The sequence below is a fragment of the Homalodisca vitripennis genome, chromosome 2 (genome assembly GCF_021130785.1).
Source record: "Homalodisca vitripennis isolate AUS2020 chromosome 2, UT_GWSS_2.1, whole genome shotgun sequence".
NCBI classification, from domain to species: Eukaryota; Metazoa; Arthropoda; class Insecta; order Hemiptera; family Cicadellidae; genus Homalodisca; species Homalodisca vitripennis.
The window spans coordinates 64,920,577-64,935,918 of NC_060208.1; the positions used below are offsets into that span (position 1 = coordinate 64,920,577).

Sequence of the window (15,342 nt, forward strand, 5' to 3'; positions counted from 1 at the left end):
GTTTGTAATATTCTTGAGAAATATCTGCATGCATGGATGTTTTCTATTAAAATATACCAGAGCGCCACCATTAAAAGCTCAAAAGAGACCACCTGAAACCTGTTACATGAACTGTGAAATTTCAGAAAAAACCAGTTAAATTGTTGACCAAATTATGGATTTTTGAATTTGTCTCCGGTATTTGAATCAGGTAGTCTATGTTGTGTCTTTCGCCACTGTTGCTGTCATAACATCTACCAACAGGTGAGGTGTCATTATGTGGTTAGAAATGGATTATAGGAAGAAGTCTCTACTGCCAACCATGTTCAGCTACTCATAAACCTGAAAATCATGGGATCAAGCAAAATAATATCGTGTCTTCTTGTTAGATAGGGAGAGATGTCGTCGAGTACGCATTTAGACAGATTGTTCTTAGATGAAATCTCCATTTTTGTATGATTTTATAACACTTGAATCATATTTTTTCGTTTTTATTGTAGAGTTTTAATTTGTTGAACTCCCATGAGTCTCTTTCGAATTAAGTTTTGAAATTGTATGAAACAAACTGAATAAAAAACGCATAATAACATTATTCTAGTGTTACTTAAAAATACAAATAAATATTAAAATAAAAATTTGGAAGGACCGTTTAATTATGAAAATGCTACTTGCTAACTACAAAAAGTGCAAAAACTGATCGGGAATAATAGACTTTGTAATATTAAAAGTAGTAATATCTATTGCAGCTCAAAGTTCATACAATAAAGCAATAAGCTAGAAAAATGAATGACAATGGACCAATAAACCAACGAATAAAATTATAAAATCAGTTACAAAAGAAAAATTAATTGTAGTTTAATAAATTTATTTATTTATTCAATGGTAAACCCTTTTTAAATTCAAAATAGGATATACTTAAGATGGCTAGGCTGATAATAAAACAAAAATAAATACAAATAAATCGAAACACAACAATGACAAAGTAGATGTTATATATGGATATTGTAATATATATGAAATTTTTGAATTTGTAAGATAACATTTCAATGGTATTCAAAAGGATGACTACCATTGAAATTTTATCGTATAAGAGATATTAGTTTGCAGGTACGCTAAAAGAAGTATTCTACAATTATTACATACTGTAATGAGAACTTTTAAAAATATCAATGTTTTAACAACATTCTATGTTGGAGCACTCATAGCCAAGGAAAGATAAAACCTAAGTAAAAACCCGAAGAAATAAAACTTTTGTCGTCCTGGTATATTGAGTAACGATACCAGAGAATAGTAGGAACTCTGTCAAGTCTATTGGAACCCAATTACTGGAACGATGTTACTTGGGTAGCAAACAGAACCTCTCCCATGTTTGATTCTAACTACATTGAAACCTTGGAAACATTTACTTTATATTTGTAACAAACAAATTATTTACTGCATGATATAAACAGAAAAAAATTATTACATAGTTATCATATATTCTTTTTTGAAACATAATAAAAGAAAATAAAAATAAAAATAATAAAATAAAATTTTCTCGATAATTTTCTATCTTTATGGAAAATTAAGTTGCATAACATGTAACTAGCTTAATAATACATGATGGTATTCTGATAAAATTCGGTTATACTAACATGTTACCAGTTATACTACTCGAATTTATCACTGCCACTGTCTAAGTTTCCAAAAACCGTTACAATTTGTTACGGTACTAATTACTACCGAATATGGAAGTTAGGTTTTCATTTTCGATCGTGGTTCTTTTGCTAACGTAAGATTTCATATACAATATCTGTAACTAGTGCATTAAAGGTGCACTAATAAAACATGTTAATATTCAAAATGTAAAGTTTTATATTTATTTCAAACCTAAGGGCTTTTTTAATACCAAGATGTACTTTTTCGTCAGATGTGTATGTGGCAAAACACCGCTGTCATGGGTACTAATCAAATGAAATGTAATAATTTGAAAATAAAATACTAGTATGTTGATGATTGAGGTATTATAATAAACTAATTATATATTTGATAAACAAATTGAAATCTCACAGTCCACATGTAATGTGATTTGGTATAAATACGTTCTTGAGGAAATTACATTAATATGAATGCCATTTGCATATTCAATATGGAAATTTAATTGAGAGGGTTTGCAATTGGGTTTGTGCTAAAATCATGAAGCTATCGCGATATTAAGTTCTTTTAAGTAAATGCCACAAAACTATACTATTTGAACGTATTTCACTAAATAAATATGAGCAGAAACTTTAGTAACTTTTATGACTCAATCAGGTTACAAGTCAATACATGGATTGTTTCAAGGAAATATGAATGGTTTATCAGCAACTTAAGACTAGTTTCAGTATTTCCCTTCGAGTAGACTTAATCAAGTCTTAACGGTCTAAACTATTTAAAACTGTTTTTTTTATATTTACAATTTTTACATTGGTTAGAATAATGCTTACTGACCTAGGTATTTGAAAGAAGTTTGGAGATGATTTAACCCCGATATTACGCGCCATCCCGGGAGACCGGGAGATTGGTGACGGCAGGCTGGAGCCAGGTCCTGGACGTCGGCCAACAGAGAAGATCAATGCAATGCGCGCACACAGAGGGTTCTATGTGCTGTATAGAAATGTTATAGCGTACTAACAGTTTGGTGCCTCCTTCTTTATGTACACTGTAAAGGTAAATAGTCTCATTCCATATTTCAGGAGCGCTGACGTGATTGAAGGATCCAAATATACAGCTGATATATACAGAGTGTCTACGAAGAGGTTTAAACGTTTGATTTTATATTACTACTGAAATTTTTCAAACTCTACACAATTCATTGAATAGGTTTTAAAAATACTCTGTAAAAATTTTAGCTCTCTAACAATTGTTGAAAGAAAATTGTGGCATTTTGAAAAACTATACTTTGAAAACAGTAAAAAACCCGGTATTTTTTGTTTTGTAAAATTATTTATTGTCATATTCTAGAAAAATAAAGCATTTCAATCAGAAAATTAGATCATAGCCTATTAGAAAACCTAAAATTACAGTCTACAATTAGCCAATAAATTAATCTGTATAGGAAGCAAAATGGTAAAATTTGCAATACATCACCATTTTGTTTCTACAATTGTTATGAGGCTTTAATTTTCACAGAGTATCTTTAAAACATGCTTTATTAATTTTGTAGGGTTTGAAAATGTTTGTTCGGTGTATAAAGGGGCAAGTAATACAAAATCAAACGTTTAAACCTTTTCGTGGGACATCCGGCATATTTTTATTATGCTAAGTAACGAAAACATTTTAAAAACTACTCTAATGAAAGTTAACTTATTTTTATGTCGTCTTACAATTTATATGAAGCTACATGAGAAAAATAAACGATAATAAATGTAGCTTTTAAGTTTGCAAATTTACGTGAAATTTTGGTGTGTTTTAAGCCAGGTTCATACACAATTTCATTCATACAACATTTTTAAAAGTTGTAAATATAGTTTTTAACAATTTTTACTACGTTGCATTTCCTTAACAATTATTCCTAAAGGCTCAACTTGCAATTTTACAGTTGTACCGTTCAACATAAATTAAATCAATGGGTAACAATATATACACTAATAATATTGTAAATGCGAAAGTGCCTATGTTTGTTTGATTTGTTTTCATACATAAATTGTTTCGCCGATTGTAGGCCTACTGAAATTTTACATAGACATTCTTAGGGTCCCTGAGATGAATATAAACCTATTCTTACTTCGAAAATCTCTCTGGGCTATGCCCCACTGGTATATGAAGCAGCAAAAAATCCAATCTTGGTTTCTAAATTATGTAACACGAATTAAAAAAGTCTGCCAAATGATCAACTGTTCTGTGCATACATTATATTATGACAACACGACCATTAGTTTAATTAATTTTACCACTAATTTTACTTTAAAAGTTATGTTTCGTAAACAAAGTTTGATTACGGAGTCTGTTTGCAGTCCTAAGAGGTAGGCCTATGTATATTTTCTTCATTGTAACAACAAGGCCAACTCAACTAAGGCACTGGAAATAACATAGAACACAAGAAGATTGCAAGAGACGTAAGTTACATCCAATGCATTTTTGACAGAAGTAGTTTTCTGAGATCAACATATGTATATATTTTCTTGGTCGGAACAATAAAGTAAACCCAAATTTAGTGGCAAAAATAATACACTGTTAATTTAAACGGCCTGAAGTAGACACTTTTAGGTTTTTGGTTAAACTGGGTTTCTCGGTCTACGTGTTTTATATATATATATATATATATAATATATATATATTTATATATATATACAATTTATCAGAACAACCGTGATAAATGTCTTTGGAAATATCTTAGACCGGAAATCAAAGCTTTTAGAGAAGGTTTCTTAGATCTACACATATTCACACACCCATATATATATATATAAAAAATGGAAAATACAGTATATATGTATATATATATATATATATATATATATATAGAGAGAGAGCAATGTATATAAATTAGACTAGAAGTGAATTTAAACGCCCGTAAATAGACACTTGACTGAAGTAGGCTTCTCAGTCCTAATCAGGTAAATAAATTCCCTTCGTCGGGACAACGAGGCAATCTTAACTATGGCGATGGAAATATAATATGTCGGAGGTAGATCACAAGAGTTGGAAATAAGAGTTTATTTTTTTAACCGAAGTAGTTTTTTTAGACCTTTGTATATATTGTTTTGATGAGGGCAAAAAGGTAAAATAAATTGTGGCATCGAAAATATAATTAATTTCAACCAGAAATGCTCCTATATACACCAATATTGATATAATAGTTAGTTCCTCAACCTCTGATCGTCTAACCAGGAACACACAGAGGATCGTCATATTACATGTAGCCTTATTTTAAAAAGTATTCTAAGGACAGTTAAAAAAAGAAACAGCACGTGCGAGGCATTACTTCATTGCAATTCAAACAATGTTACCAGTTGAGCTGTAAAAACTTGCCAAAAGTTAAAACTTATCAAAGATTAATGGTAAAACAATATACCCTTAGAATAATGATAAACAACAGCATTTGAAAATTTTCCACCTACATCCTGAAAGCCCTTTCTTGGTCTGCACATATAGACAAGATTAAAGAAATTTATTAAACTTAAGCGTAACAACAACCCTACACAAATTTTATAAAATAAACTAGAAATATGCTCATTAAAACTATTTATTTTGTTTAGGTAAGCTATGAGATTAGAAATCATGGAAATATAACAATGTTACCCATTTAAGTGTTTCATTTGTATGTGAAATGAACCATTCATTTATATAAATATATTTATTTATACTTAGCAGCTATAAAAACAATATATTGTTTTTGCTATGATGAATCTGTCTTTGGTGTTACAAATCGTTCAGCTGTGGAGACCAAACACGCCAGTGCAATTTTTCGAGGTCGTTAATATGCGATGACATTACTCTTTCAATATGAGCTTTTGAAACCTGTGGAGACCCATATTTTCCTGTTATATCATCCTGGAACTCACTGTCATCAGCAGTTTACAACACGAGACGCATAACAATTATGTTAATAATTCATATTTTTAATTGTGTTGCCATTAAATTGTTTTGTAACAATAAAATATTGTAAAAAATAAGCACGTATTCAGAATTTTGTTATATTATTTGCATACAAAAATGTTTGGCAATTGTTGATTTGTGACACAATTTACATAGGTACAGTGCAACTTCTTTGCAGTATTATATTCATAGCAGTACCGTATTATATAGCTTTATTGGATGTGTAAATGTTTAGAATCTTATAATCTAATTATGTATTTTAATATAATACGTATTAATATTTTTAAATTAAAATATTTAAAAATAATAACGTATTTTAAATAAAAACGATTGCTAATATGCTATATATTCATAATGACATATGATAGAAATTAAATAGCTCTGCCAGTAAGACTAAAGATTTTACCATTTAATGTTATGAAATAGTTTATTCATAAAATATGATCAAAGATTAAATATTGTCACCTCACCTTACACAACGTTGGAAGAGAAATAAAACAGTTTTGCCCTTGGACTGTTTAGAAGATAGCAATGAAAAAAATGTAAATTTAGTACTTTCATCTTTTTATTTGTATAGCCATAAGTCATCCTTATTAAGATTATGAACGAAAGGAACTATAGAATATACTTGCTTAGACATAAATATCATGGGATACTTTTGATTTTAAATCTACTAGACAATAATGCACATTTATTTTCTTTTGTTTCAGATGGATCATGAGAGTGAAGAGATTACCAAATAAGAAGATTATCCTTTAATTGCAATATACAGTTTATATGTGTTTACAATTTATACCAAAATTAGCGTTGTATGAATACGTGTGTGAAAAAAGATTTTATTGATTAAGTTCAGAATGTTAACTTAAATAATGTGTTCAGTATGATTTAGTTACAAGCCACCTAAATCCTTCTGATAAATTGAAAATTAAAATATGCAAATGGAAATAATACTTGAGTGGTGGTGATGCCGCGGGGTACAACTTACTGATGACGTCACCGCGAGAGGTGGCTGACGACGGGGAGGGGATGGGAACACGTGTCCAATCACGTGACGTGTGAGGATGCCCGGAGCGGTCACGTGTCTGTGGATACTGACGCCACTGACTGCCTCGCTCTCATTGGTCATTGTAGTGGTTGCCATGACAACAAACTGCTGGCTGGTCACCGAGGAGAGCATGCTCAATCCCCGCTACAACGGGACTGGGGACCGTGACTACCTGCCCAAACGTACAGTTTCAGGACTGTGGATCATCTGTGCCAATAACCGTAAGTCTTGTTGTTTGAAGTAATACCCATCTTTGTTGACATAACATTTATTTTGCACGTCTCACAGTTGTAATAGTTACAAGCAATCGTGTTGAAACTACAATGATAGTTCAGTTTTACGTGGTAAATTATTAGATTATTATTGCAAACTATGATTTAGGGTGAGGCAGACGACTCATAACGTATGTATAGCTGTCTTACAAAATAAATTTAACACTATTTCTTTCGCATTTGCCCTCAATTCTACTTAGAATCCAATAACATTTATGGGTCATCATGAAACCATAGGAAGTAGCCGGTCTCTTGTAAAGTCCTCTGGTTTTCGGGTTTATAAGGGTTAATATAAATAGTTTCAAAACACCCTACATATATATGTATGTATGTGTGTTCATATATATGAAGGTAACACGTTTAAAATAAACATGTTTAAACCAGATAACGTATTTGATTTTAAGAAATATTTTGTTGTAATATATAGTAGTTTTTAAGCTTCATATTTCAGCATTTTACAAATCCGGTGACAAACATAAACAGAAACATGCCGCACTGATTGTACTCGTATAATTTAAAAAGAATAAGAACGTACACTTAAAATCCATTAACAAGATAAACTATCTATTGATAGCTTAAGAAGGAACATACTTAAATAAAGAAATTTAGATTTAATCAATGTAACTGCAGAAAATTTTAATTGAGTAGATGCTCATAGAGTTGAACAGAGGCAATGTGTGAGTAAAAGTTATTAAATGTGATTTGAAGTTATTAAATGTGTTCTAGGACAAACCTTATAAGGCAATAATTAGTCGTACATAGCTGAGTGCATGCCTAGCGACCACGTGACAATACTCGGTTACCCTCATATTGGCTAGCACATCGGTCCTTCACTGCAGCTATGACATACACAGAGTATAGATTTATTCCGCTGGTTATACGATGTTTTGATTTTGGGCGCTCATGCCAGCTTGAACGCTTTACATCATTGATAGATTGTACAGTATATTGGCACCGATAACATTGGTCATGTCATTAATCCTTTTGATGTCATAAAGTGAAAGTTTTGTGAAGCTATTCACGTCACTATACCGGTGTTATGGGAGTGGAAGTTGGCACTGTAAAACTATTTCGGTGTGTTGCAAAATATATTTGACCGAGGCTCCCCAATTCACAGATCTAAAGAATTCCTGTAATAATCTCATTCATCCGTCATTGTTTGGAAGTACGTATGACATCACCTCGGATTGAAATGTTATTGATAATTGCTAGAACACATTAGGATACCTTTTGAAGGACATATTTCTATAACTATAAAATTTAAAATGTCGTATCTGATATGATTGGAATGAGTCCATAAATATGTACCCTGTGAACTGTTACGCGAATTTTCTCAATGTAGCAGTCAGTGTACATGCGCTGCCAGGGCGCTATAAATGCCATCGACTGTTTGAATACGTATCGCTTATAAGCGGACCAATTAAAAACATTCAATTGGAGTGTCAGTTTGTGAGGGGATTAAATTATTCGTATCTCTTTTAGGAGGCAGTTATACGGATATTTTAAAACATATACAGGGTATAAAGCTTACCGTAAATTTTTAGACTACATTAACTAATTAATTATTTTACAAATCAACGGCAGTGCCTAATTGTATAGTACATCAACGAAATAGATAAACTATATACACTTCTCAACAAATAGGCGGACATTTAGTATAGTCTATGAAGCAATTAACAACTACAAGGACTAATTATAAGCTGATATTTAATAAAATATATAAAAATATACACAGGATAAGATGTAACGAAATATCAAATTAAAAAAAATAACTTGGAATAACAGAGTTTTTAATAAATTATAATGAAAAGTGTCTTGTACATTGGTACTCAAAGTGAAATTTAATTTGGTTTGAGATTCTGTTACCGAGTTGCAGCATTCGCGGAATGGGGATATTTAGCAGATAGTTAACCTCCTGGTTCAGTGACTTCGTGATACTGTGGTCAGTTTAGGCTGAACTGATTAGTTCATTTACCGGCTAGAGTAACTGCTACATCGAGCACGATCTCAATGACGTGATCAGGCATATTTGACATATCAGTTTTGGTTTGATCAATAGTCAGCCATCACTGATCATCATAAACACTACTTTACCAAGTTTTTAAATTAAAGGCCGAAAGTACTTCAAACAAATATGGTTTGCATTTCCTTTTAACAATAGGCTGTCATGACCACCGATTCGTGCATTCAATGGATATTTGACTTCTCCCTTGCAACCCTTGTCCTATCCATTCAAAAACATAGCCTATAAGGAAAAACTCGTGTTAAAGTAAAGAACGCGGTTAACGCATAGTATCCATACATTAAACTTAAACTTTATAATGAAATATATAAGTTTAAAAATATGGCAAATTCAAGATATTTTGCAAACATTATTAAGAAAAATAATATATGCTAGAAAATTCTATGGTATATGTAAAACTCTAAAATCTTCGACAATAATTCTGAAAATATATTGGAAAGATATATAATATACTAAAACCTGTTGGTTTGAGTTGCCTTATTTGGGGTTAGGTGGCGAGTAATTCAAACAATAAATACATTTCTTGCGATGTGATGAGCATGTTAGCTTGGTTGCTTAAACATTGTTCTAGACAGTTTTAGTTCAATTTGACAAAAATTCTTCACAAATTGTGAAATCGGCGTCTTAACTCTTTTACTCTTCTGGAATCAGGGAAGATTGTTGCTATTTTCACACAGAAGTATACATCCGCAATGAGAAATTATAATTCTATACCATTTTACCGTAACGAAGCATCTAGGACAGTATTTTCCCCATAAATATAAATTTCTTTTAAAAGTTCAAATGTTGAGAACATTTATGTGGTTTTTGAAAAAAAACAAATCAAGCATTGGTTATGTAAAAACTCTTTGTAATTTTTAATGATCTTAAAAACTTTAAGTCAAAAGCTTTATTTTTTGAGGCATCGATGCATTAATTTGTGGTACAACCCGTGTTTAGCCGAATTAAATTTAAAAATATGTTTTAGTACAGTGTGTTCTAATTGCGGATTTCGTATTAGACAGAACGAATACTATCAACAAAATCTAGTTGTAATTCTTGGGCCAGCCTTTTCTTGATTTTCGTAAAAAATATGTTTTCCTCAACTCAACCGAGAATAAAATACACTGAAGAGATAACTTTCTGGTCTTTATCAATATCAATGGACGAGCTGAAAATACTTTCATTTTCCATCATATTTTAAAGAAAACTGAATCTTCAGATAAACAACTGTAAAGCAATTTTTATGAATTTACAGTTTGGGAGCAAAGTTACAATAGCTTATGTACTATAATGTTGGGTGATTAATTCATTTAGAAAATAGAATCAACCAAGTTCCTAGAAAATTGATTAGAGCAAATGAAGAACTAGGCAATTAAATCACAGAAATGTTATATATACTTTCGGGATTTTATGTTTGTAGTAGTTATTTAGTAGATGTATTACGAATTTGCTATTATAAATTTATCAACATATATTTTTCATATCGTATTAGGCTTTGGGGTAAATTTGTCAAATTATTTGATGAATCGTTTTATTCCACAGTAAATTCTGATCATATATAAAAATTGCATTCCCAGGCAATGATGCAAAATCGTGTTATCTTATATTTCTGACTTTGCTCTTCCTCAATGTATTATGGTTCTTTTCTAGCTGACCAAACATAGCATTTTATAACATCTTTGCGGTACAATAGTATGGGACAAGTACAGAACAAAAAAAGATGAGCTAATATTACATATCTATAATTCAAAGCTCGTCTAAAACACTTTGGCGTTTAAAGTTTATCCTTTTAATGAGGATTTCGTTGAATCCATCTTTGGTCGTAGATGATGTCCTGTATCTAGGATGGGCAAGGAGAATGTAACGTTTCTATTGTCAAAACAAAATGTACTTATCTCTTTAATTTAAAATTATTTGATCTAAAATAATACGTGTAACTAAATATCTGATTGAAATGACTATTATATTGCAAAGTACTTATTGTTAATTGTCACAAGGAATTTATTTAATGCTCAACTTTATTTGAATGAACAATGTGCAAAATGCCCTTTAATTTTTATTATTTATTTTAACTGCTAAAAATCTCTGTATCGCGTATGGAGTATGGTAGGTTGAAATTTATACATTTATAAAGTCGTTTATTTTATAAATCAAAAAGTATTAGTAAATTATTTTGATCATTTTGTAAAATGATTATCTTGCCTTTTTGCACTTTTGAAATTTAGAAGATTTATCTTTTCCAACAGTAGTTTTTTATTTCACTATTAAATGTCGAGGTTATAGTTTACAAATATGTAACTAACTTGAGCGGAAATTATTCCTAAATAGATTGAAAATGCGAGAAAGATTAAAATCGACAGGTTTTAGCAATTTTAATATTGATATCAGGATTTAAGGCAGCTCTGACGTTCAGTCAGGATGAGCAAATCTGTTTATTTTAATAAATATTTTCACCCGCTTAAGTATCGGGTGTGCATTAGTTTGAATACATAAGTGACCAATAGTAAGGCAGAAGACTGATATATTTAGAAAACCATTCTTCTCTTGAGGGTTGTAAATAATTATATCAGTTTGTATGAATTAGCTTTCAGTGTCATATATTATGAAGGAATTTTACTTTGAAAAGGAACATGGTAAACCGAAACATCTTTGTCTGATTCATGGCAAAGCACGCAGTACGTGATTATCAATACTATTATATAAAAATGTAATGGTGTACGAGTATCTCTATATGTTTGTGTGTGTATTACTTAGTCACGTAAAAATATTGGACCGATTGTACTGTAATTGTAAATTTATATTCTTTGGTTTTCGTATTTAAATATAGGCCTATTCCTATTTCAAAAATCCATTTCAATTAATGGTAGTAAATATTTGTAGTTATTCATCTGTCAGTTACACTTTACAACTGTCATGTTGCATGCAAGAGCTTTTCTTTGTCTGTTTTTATTGGGTTTTTAATGAACTTTTCCATTAAAATGCTATAATTTATTACATCAGGAGAATTTTAACATAAACGTTAAGACTTATACTTTAGTCTCCCTTTAGACTTAGGATTTCTTCACACTGGTCTAAAATAGTTAAATTGTTACTAAAATCGTTGTAGGTAAGCAATAAAATATCATGCAATATTGGACAGAAATTCGAGAAATCTCAGAGGTACCGGTACTAATAAAAAAATAGTTCAAATGGCCATCCTTCAAACCATTTACAAAATATTGTAGCTGTTGATAATTTAAGAATGTACATACATAGTTGAACAAATTTTGATTCAGTCAATTTAACTACAGAAAACTGAAATCGAGTATAATGATCTTAAGGTTGAACATAACAAGGTGTGAATTCTTATCTCAGGATTATTTGGAATGCAATATGAAAAATATGCTCATGGCGTCTTTTTTAAAAATTTAATTGAGTGCAAAGTGCTGGTATAATAATCTGTCTTATTCAAAAAAAGAATGTGATTATTAGTAGCTAATATTGTAAAATGGATTTGGTAATGTCATAGTTTTCAGAATTTGCGGGACGGCCGTACATCTTGAGTAATATACCCAACCGTGTTTATATTTCAACTGCGTACCGTATCACGTATTATATCCCAAAATATGAATTGCATTTTATTATCAGTTTCTGGCCGAACAATCAGAGACTATAATCAGTAAGAACAATAAATTCTGTGCAAATACATTAAAAAAGTCATGCTTATAAATTTATGAAATATTTTAATGATAAAACATGATAGTGGCAGCTTAAGCAGTTTTAAATACATATTACTAACAATGGACTTATCAAAACAAAAATACGTAAAGTTATATCTTAAATCGTATAACTAAAATTTTTAAATTTTATTTGATAGTTTTAAGCAGCATTGCAAATGTTTCCTTACTTATTTTTTAATTGATTGCGAATAAACATACATTTAATTATTAATTAAATTAAAATAAAATTAATAACAAACAAATTTCAACAATGGTATATTGCACAATTATTTAGAATACTAATTAAGAAAAAATTAGTTTTCTTACTGCAAGGCAAAACATTTCGGTTAAGTTTTTGTTTGGAGCAAACGTTTTACTTACTACAACGGATAAATTAGAAAAATTGATCAAGAGAACTTAGGCTGTCATTTTCGTCATCTTTGCAAAGTGCATTTATAGCAATTTTGGCACTCCTTACACATAAAGTATTTATATAAAAATTGTTGTATATATCAATATCCAATTCCTCTGTCGTTTTTACACTCCCTGGTTAACATATAAGCTTATTCTCATTTCAAATATTCACCGATCTATGTTCAACTCGACTCCTTTCAAAAGTTACGAAAAATACCATTTTGGACTATATTGTTGCATTACAGCAAACAAATATTATTAATTGATAGAACCTGTTATAATCAGTTTTTCTGTGTAAACATTATTTTATGGCAGAACAATCATGTATTTAATTAATTTAATTACTATTAGCAATTTGGTTTCATTTATTTTCTTTAAACAAAGAGTAATCTGGGTAGTAAAAGCTCATCTTATTTAAACCTTTTCTGCAACCGATATTGAGTATAAAGTAGGAAAATATCCAGAAAAAGAAAAATTCAATGTATTATTATGTATGTGTAACGTATTATTAAAAATATACTTTTATTTTTAAAACTTAGCTAGTATACGTTCCCTAGTTGTTTCTCAACTCATTCTTATTGTTGAGTTTCATTATGTATTTATATCACTACTGGATCCATAATATATTTTGTTCATTAAAACAAATTTGAAACTAATATCGTACCTAAATAGGTATACAGAAAATAGTCCTTTTTGATGTAAGGATTATGAACCTACTATATTATAGATTATATCCTTTAAATAAAAAAAGTATATAGGTATACATACGGTTTCACCGAAACCTTGAAAGATTGCTGTAAAAAATGTATTCGTTCATAACAAGGTAAAGAGGTTGTCGAGTGTAACTTCATTTTTGACGTGCAAATTATTTACTCAAATCTGTTAAACAACTTCCATCATTAAGTGTCACACAAACCTGGTAAAAAGATATTTATGTGCATCACATTAATTTCATTCCTTGGGTTTTGTTTAGTCCACAATAATAAAATACTAGTTTCTTAGCAAGAGTTATGATGAAATCAAGCTAAACATTTCGAGTTTAAATAATTAAATAATACCATTCGCATAAGCGGTTGAAATATGGTTTGTAGTTATAACACCTAAATTTTCCTTTAAGATTGAAAGAACCGAAATGTAAATGATCATTTAATTTTGAAGTTATTGAATACTAAAAAGGTCAGAGAGGTTTGTATAAAAATAATGTGTACTACTTCGAAAGTAGATTGCCTCTTTAATTATATGTATTCTAAAATAATTGGTATATTGGTTTCTAAATATTGCAAGACATAATTTAATACTATCTTTATTTCTTCCCCGTTTCACCTTTAAGAAATAAATAGAAACTTTTGATGAGCTGTTTCCACATATAAATTTATATGATCACGTCTAAGCTGCGAGAAGCTTACAAATCCGGCCCAGAGATACAATACAGTAAACAACAGGCTCGCCCTTGTTTGCCGTCTCTGGATCCCATTGTTTACTGATAATGTCCCAATATTTCAACCCTTTGATTATTGTGGGTACGTGTAGTTTGTCTTGCACTAGAGTTGCCATAAAGCGTGTTGACGTATTGTAGCGGCCTGTTCAAAGAGGAGTAAACAGCTGACAGAATGTCGGGACGTTACAACCAACAATTACAAATTCCAGTCCGTCACTTTGTTATTGCCTCCATCTCTTTATGTAATTATGAAACCTTATTATTAGACCTTCCTGAAAAGATACTTAAAATGGACAACCAAACACAGCGTCAAATTTGTATTCATAATAAATTAAGTACTTAGGAATGTTTTGTTACCAAGCAAGCTTTTAGAAATTCCTGGTCTATACCTGTATAATGGGCACTATTCGGTTTTTATAGGTATTGGTGATAGTTTTAAAAATTTTGATATATCAAAATTTGGGTGGTGATTACCTTCTTGTTGTGTAATAATATGACAAGAAATCCACTAGAGCTCTATGAATGTTTTTAAAAAGTTTATTGAGGTTCAGTTCCTTTAATTACACGTAATTTAAACCATACGTCAAATTAAAATGTTAGAATTGATCAGATAAAAATCGTTGTTAACAAAACAAAATCAATGTAAATTAAACTCTGGTGGGTGTAAATGACACAGACTCCAACAGAAAATGAGTTTAAATGTATTTTCGGGGGTTAAAGGATAGAAATAATCACGATATCTTTTTTATAACATAGTAACGAAATATAAAAATGTTTGTGCCTATTATTTTTCTGACATGTCGCAATTTCATTATACTAGTAAAATTGCGTGCTTAATTTTACAACTTACTTAAATTATCTACTTCTAGTGTGTTAGATAAAAGTACTAAATTAAGAATATATAATTGAGACTATACAATTTTTAGCCCATG

General features: G+C 30.3%; 1 protein-coding gene across 1 annotated transcript in view; it reads left to right on the forward strand.

The window, feature by feature from the left end:
* The window catches only part of LOC124354084 (voltage-dependent calcium channel gamma-5 subunit), a 255,010-nt gene that overhangs the window by 177,645 nt on the left and 62,023 nt on the right, over nt 1–15,342 (forward strand). The window contains exon 2 of the mRNA XM_046804288.1: nt 6,249–6,804. Coding sequence (XP_046660244.1) covers nt 6,600–6,804 — 205 coding nt within the window. The 5' untranslated portion in view covers nt 6,249–6,599. The remainder of the gene's footprint in view (nt 1–6,248; nt 6,805–15,342) is intronic.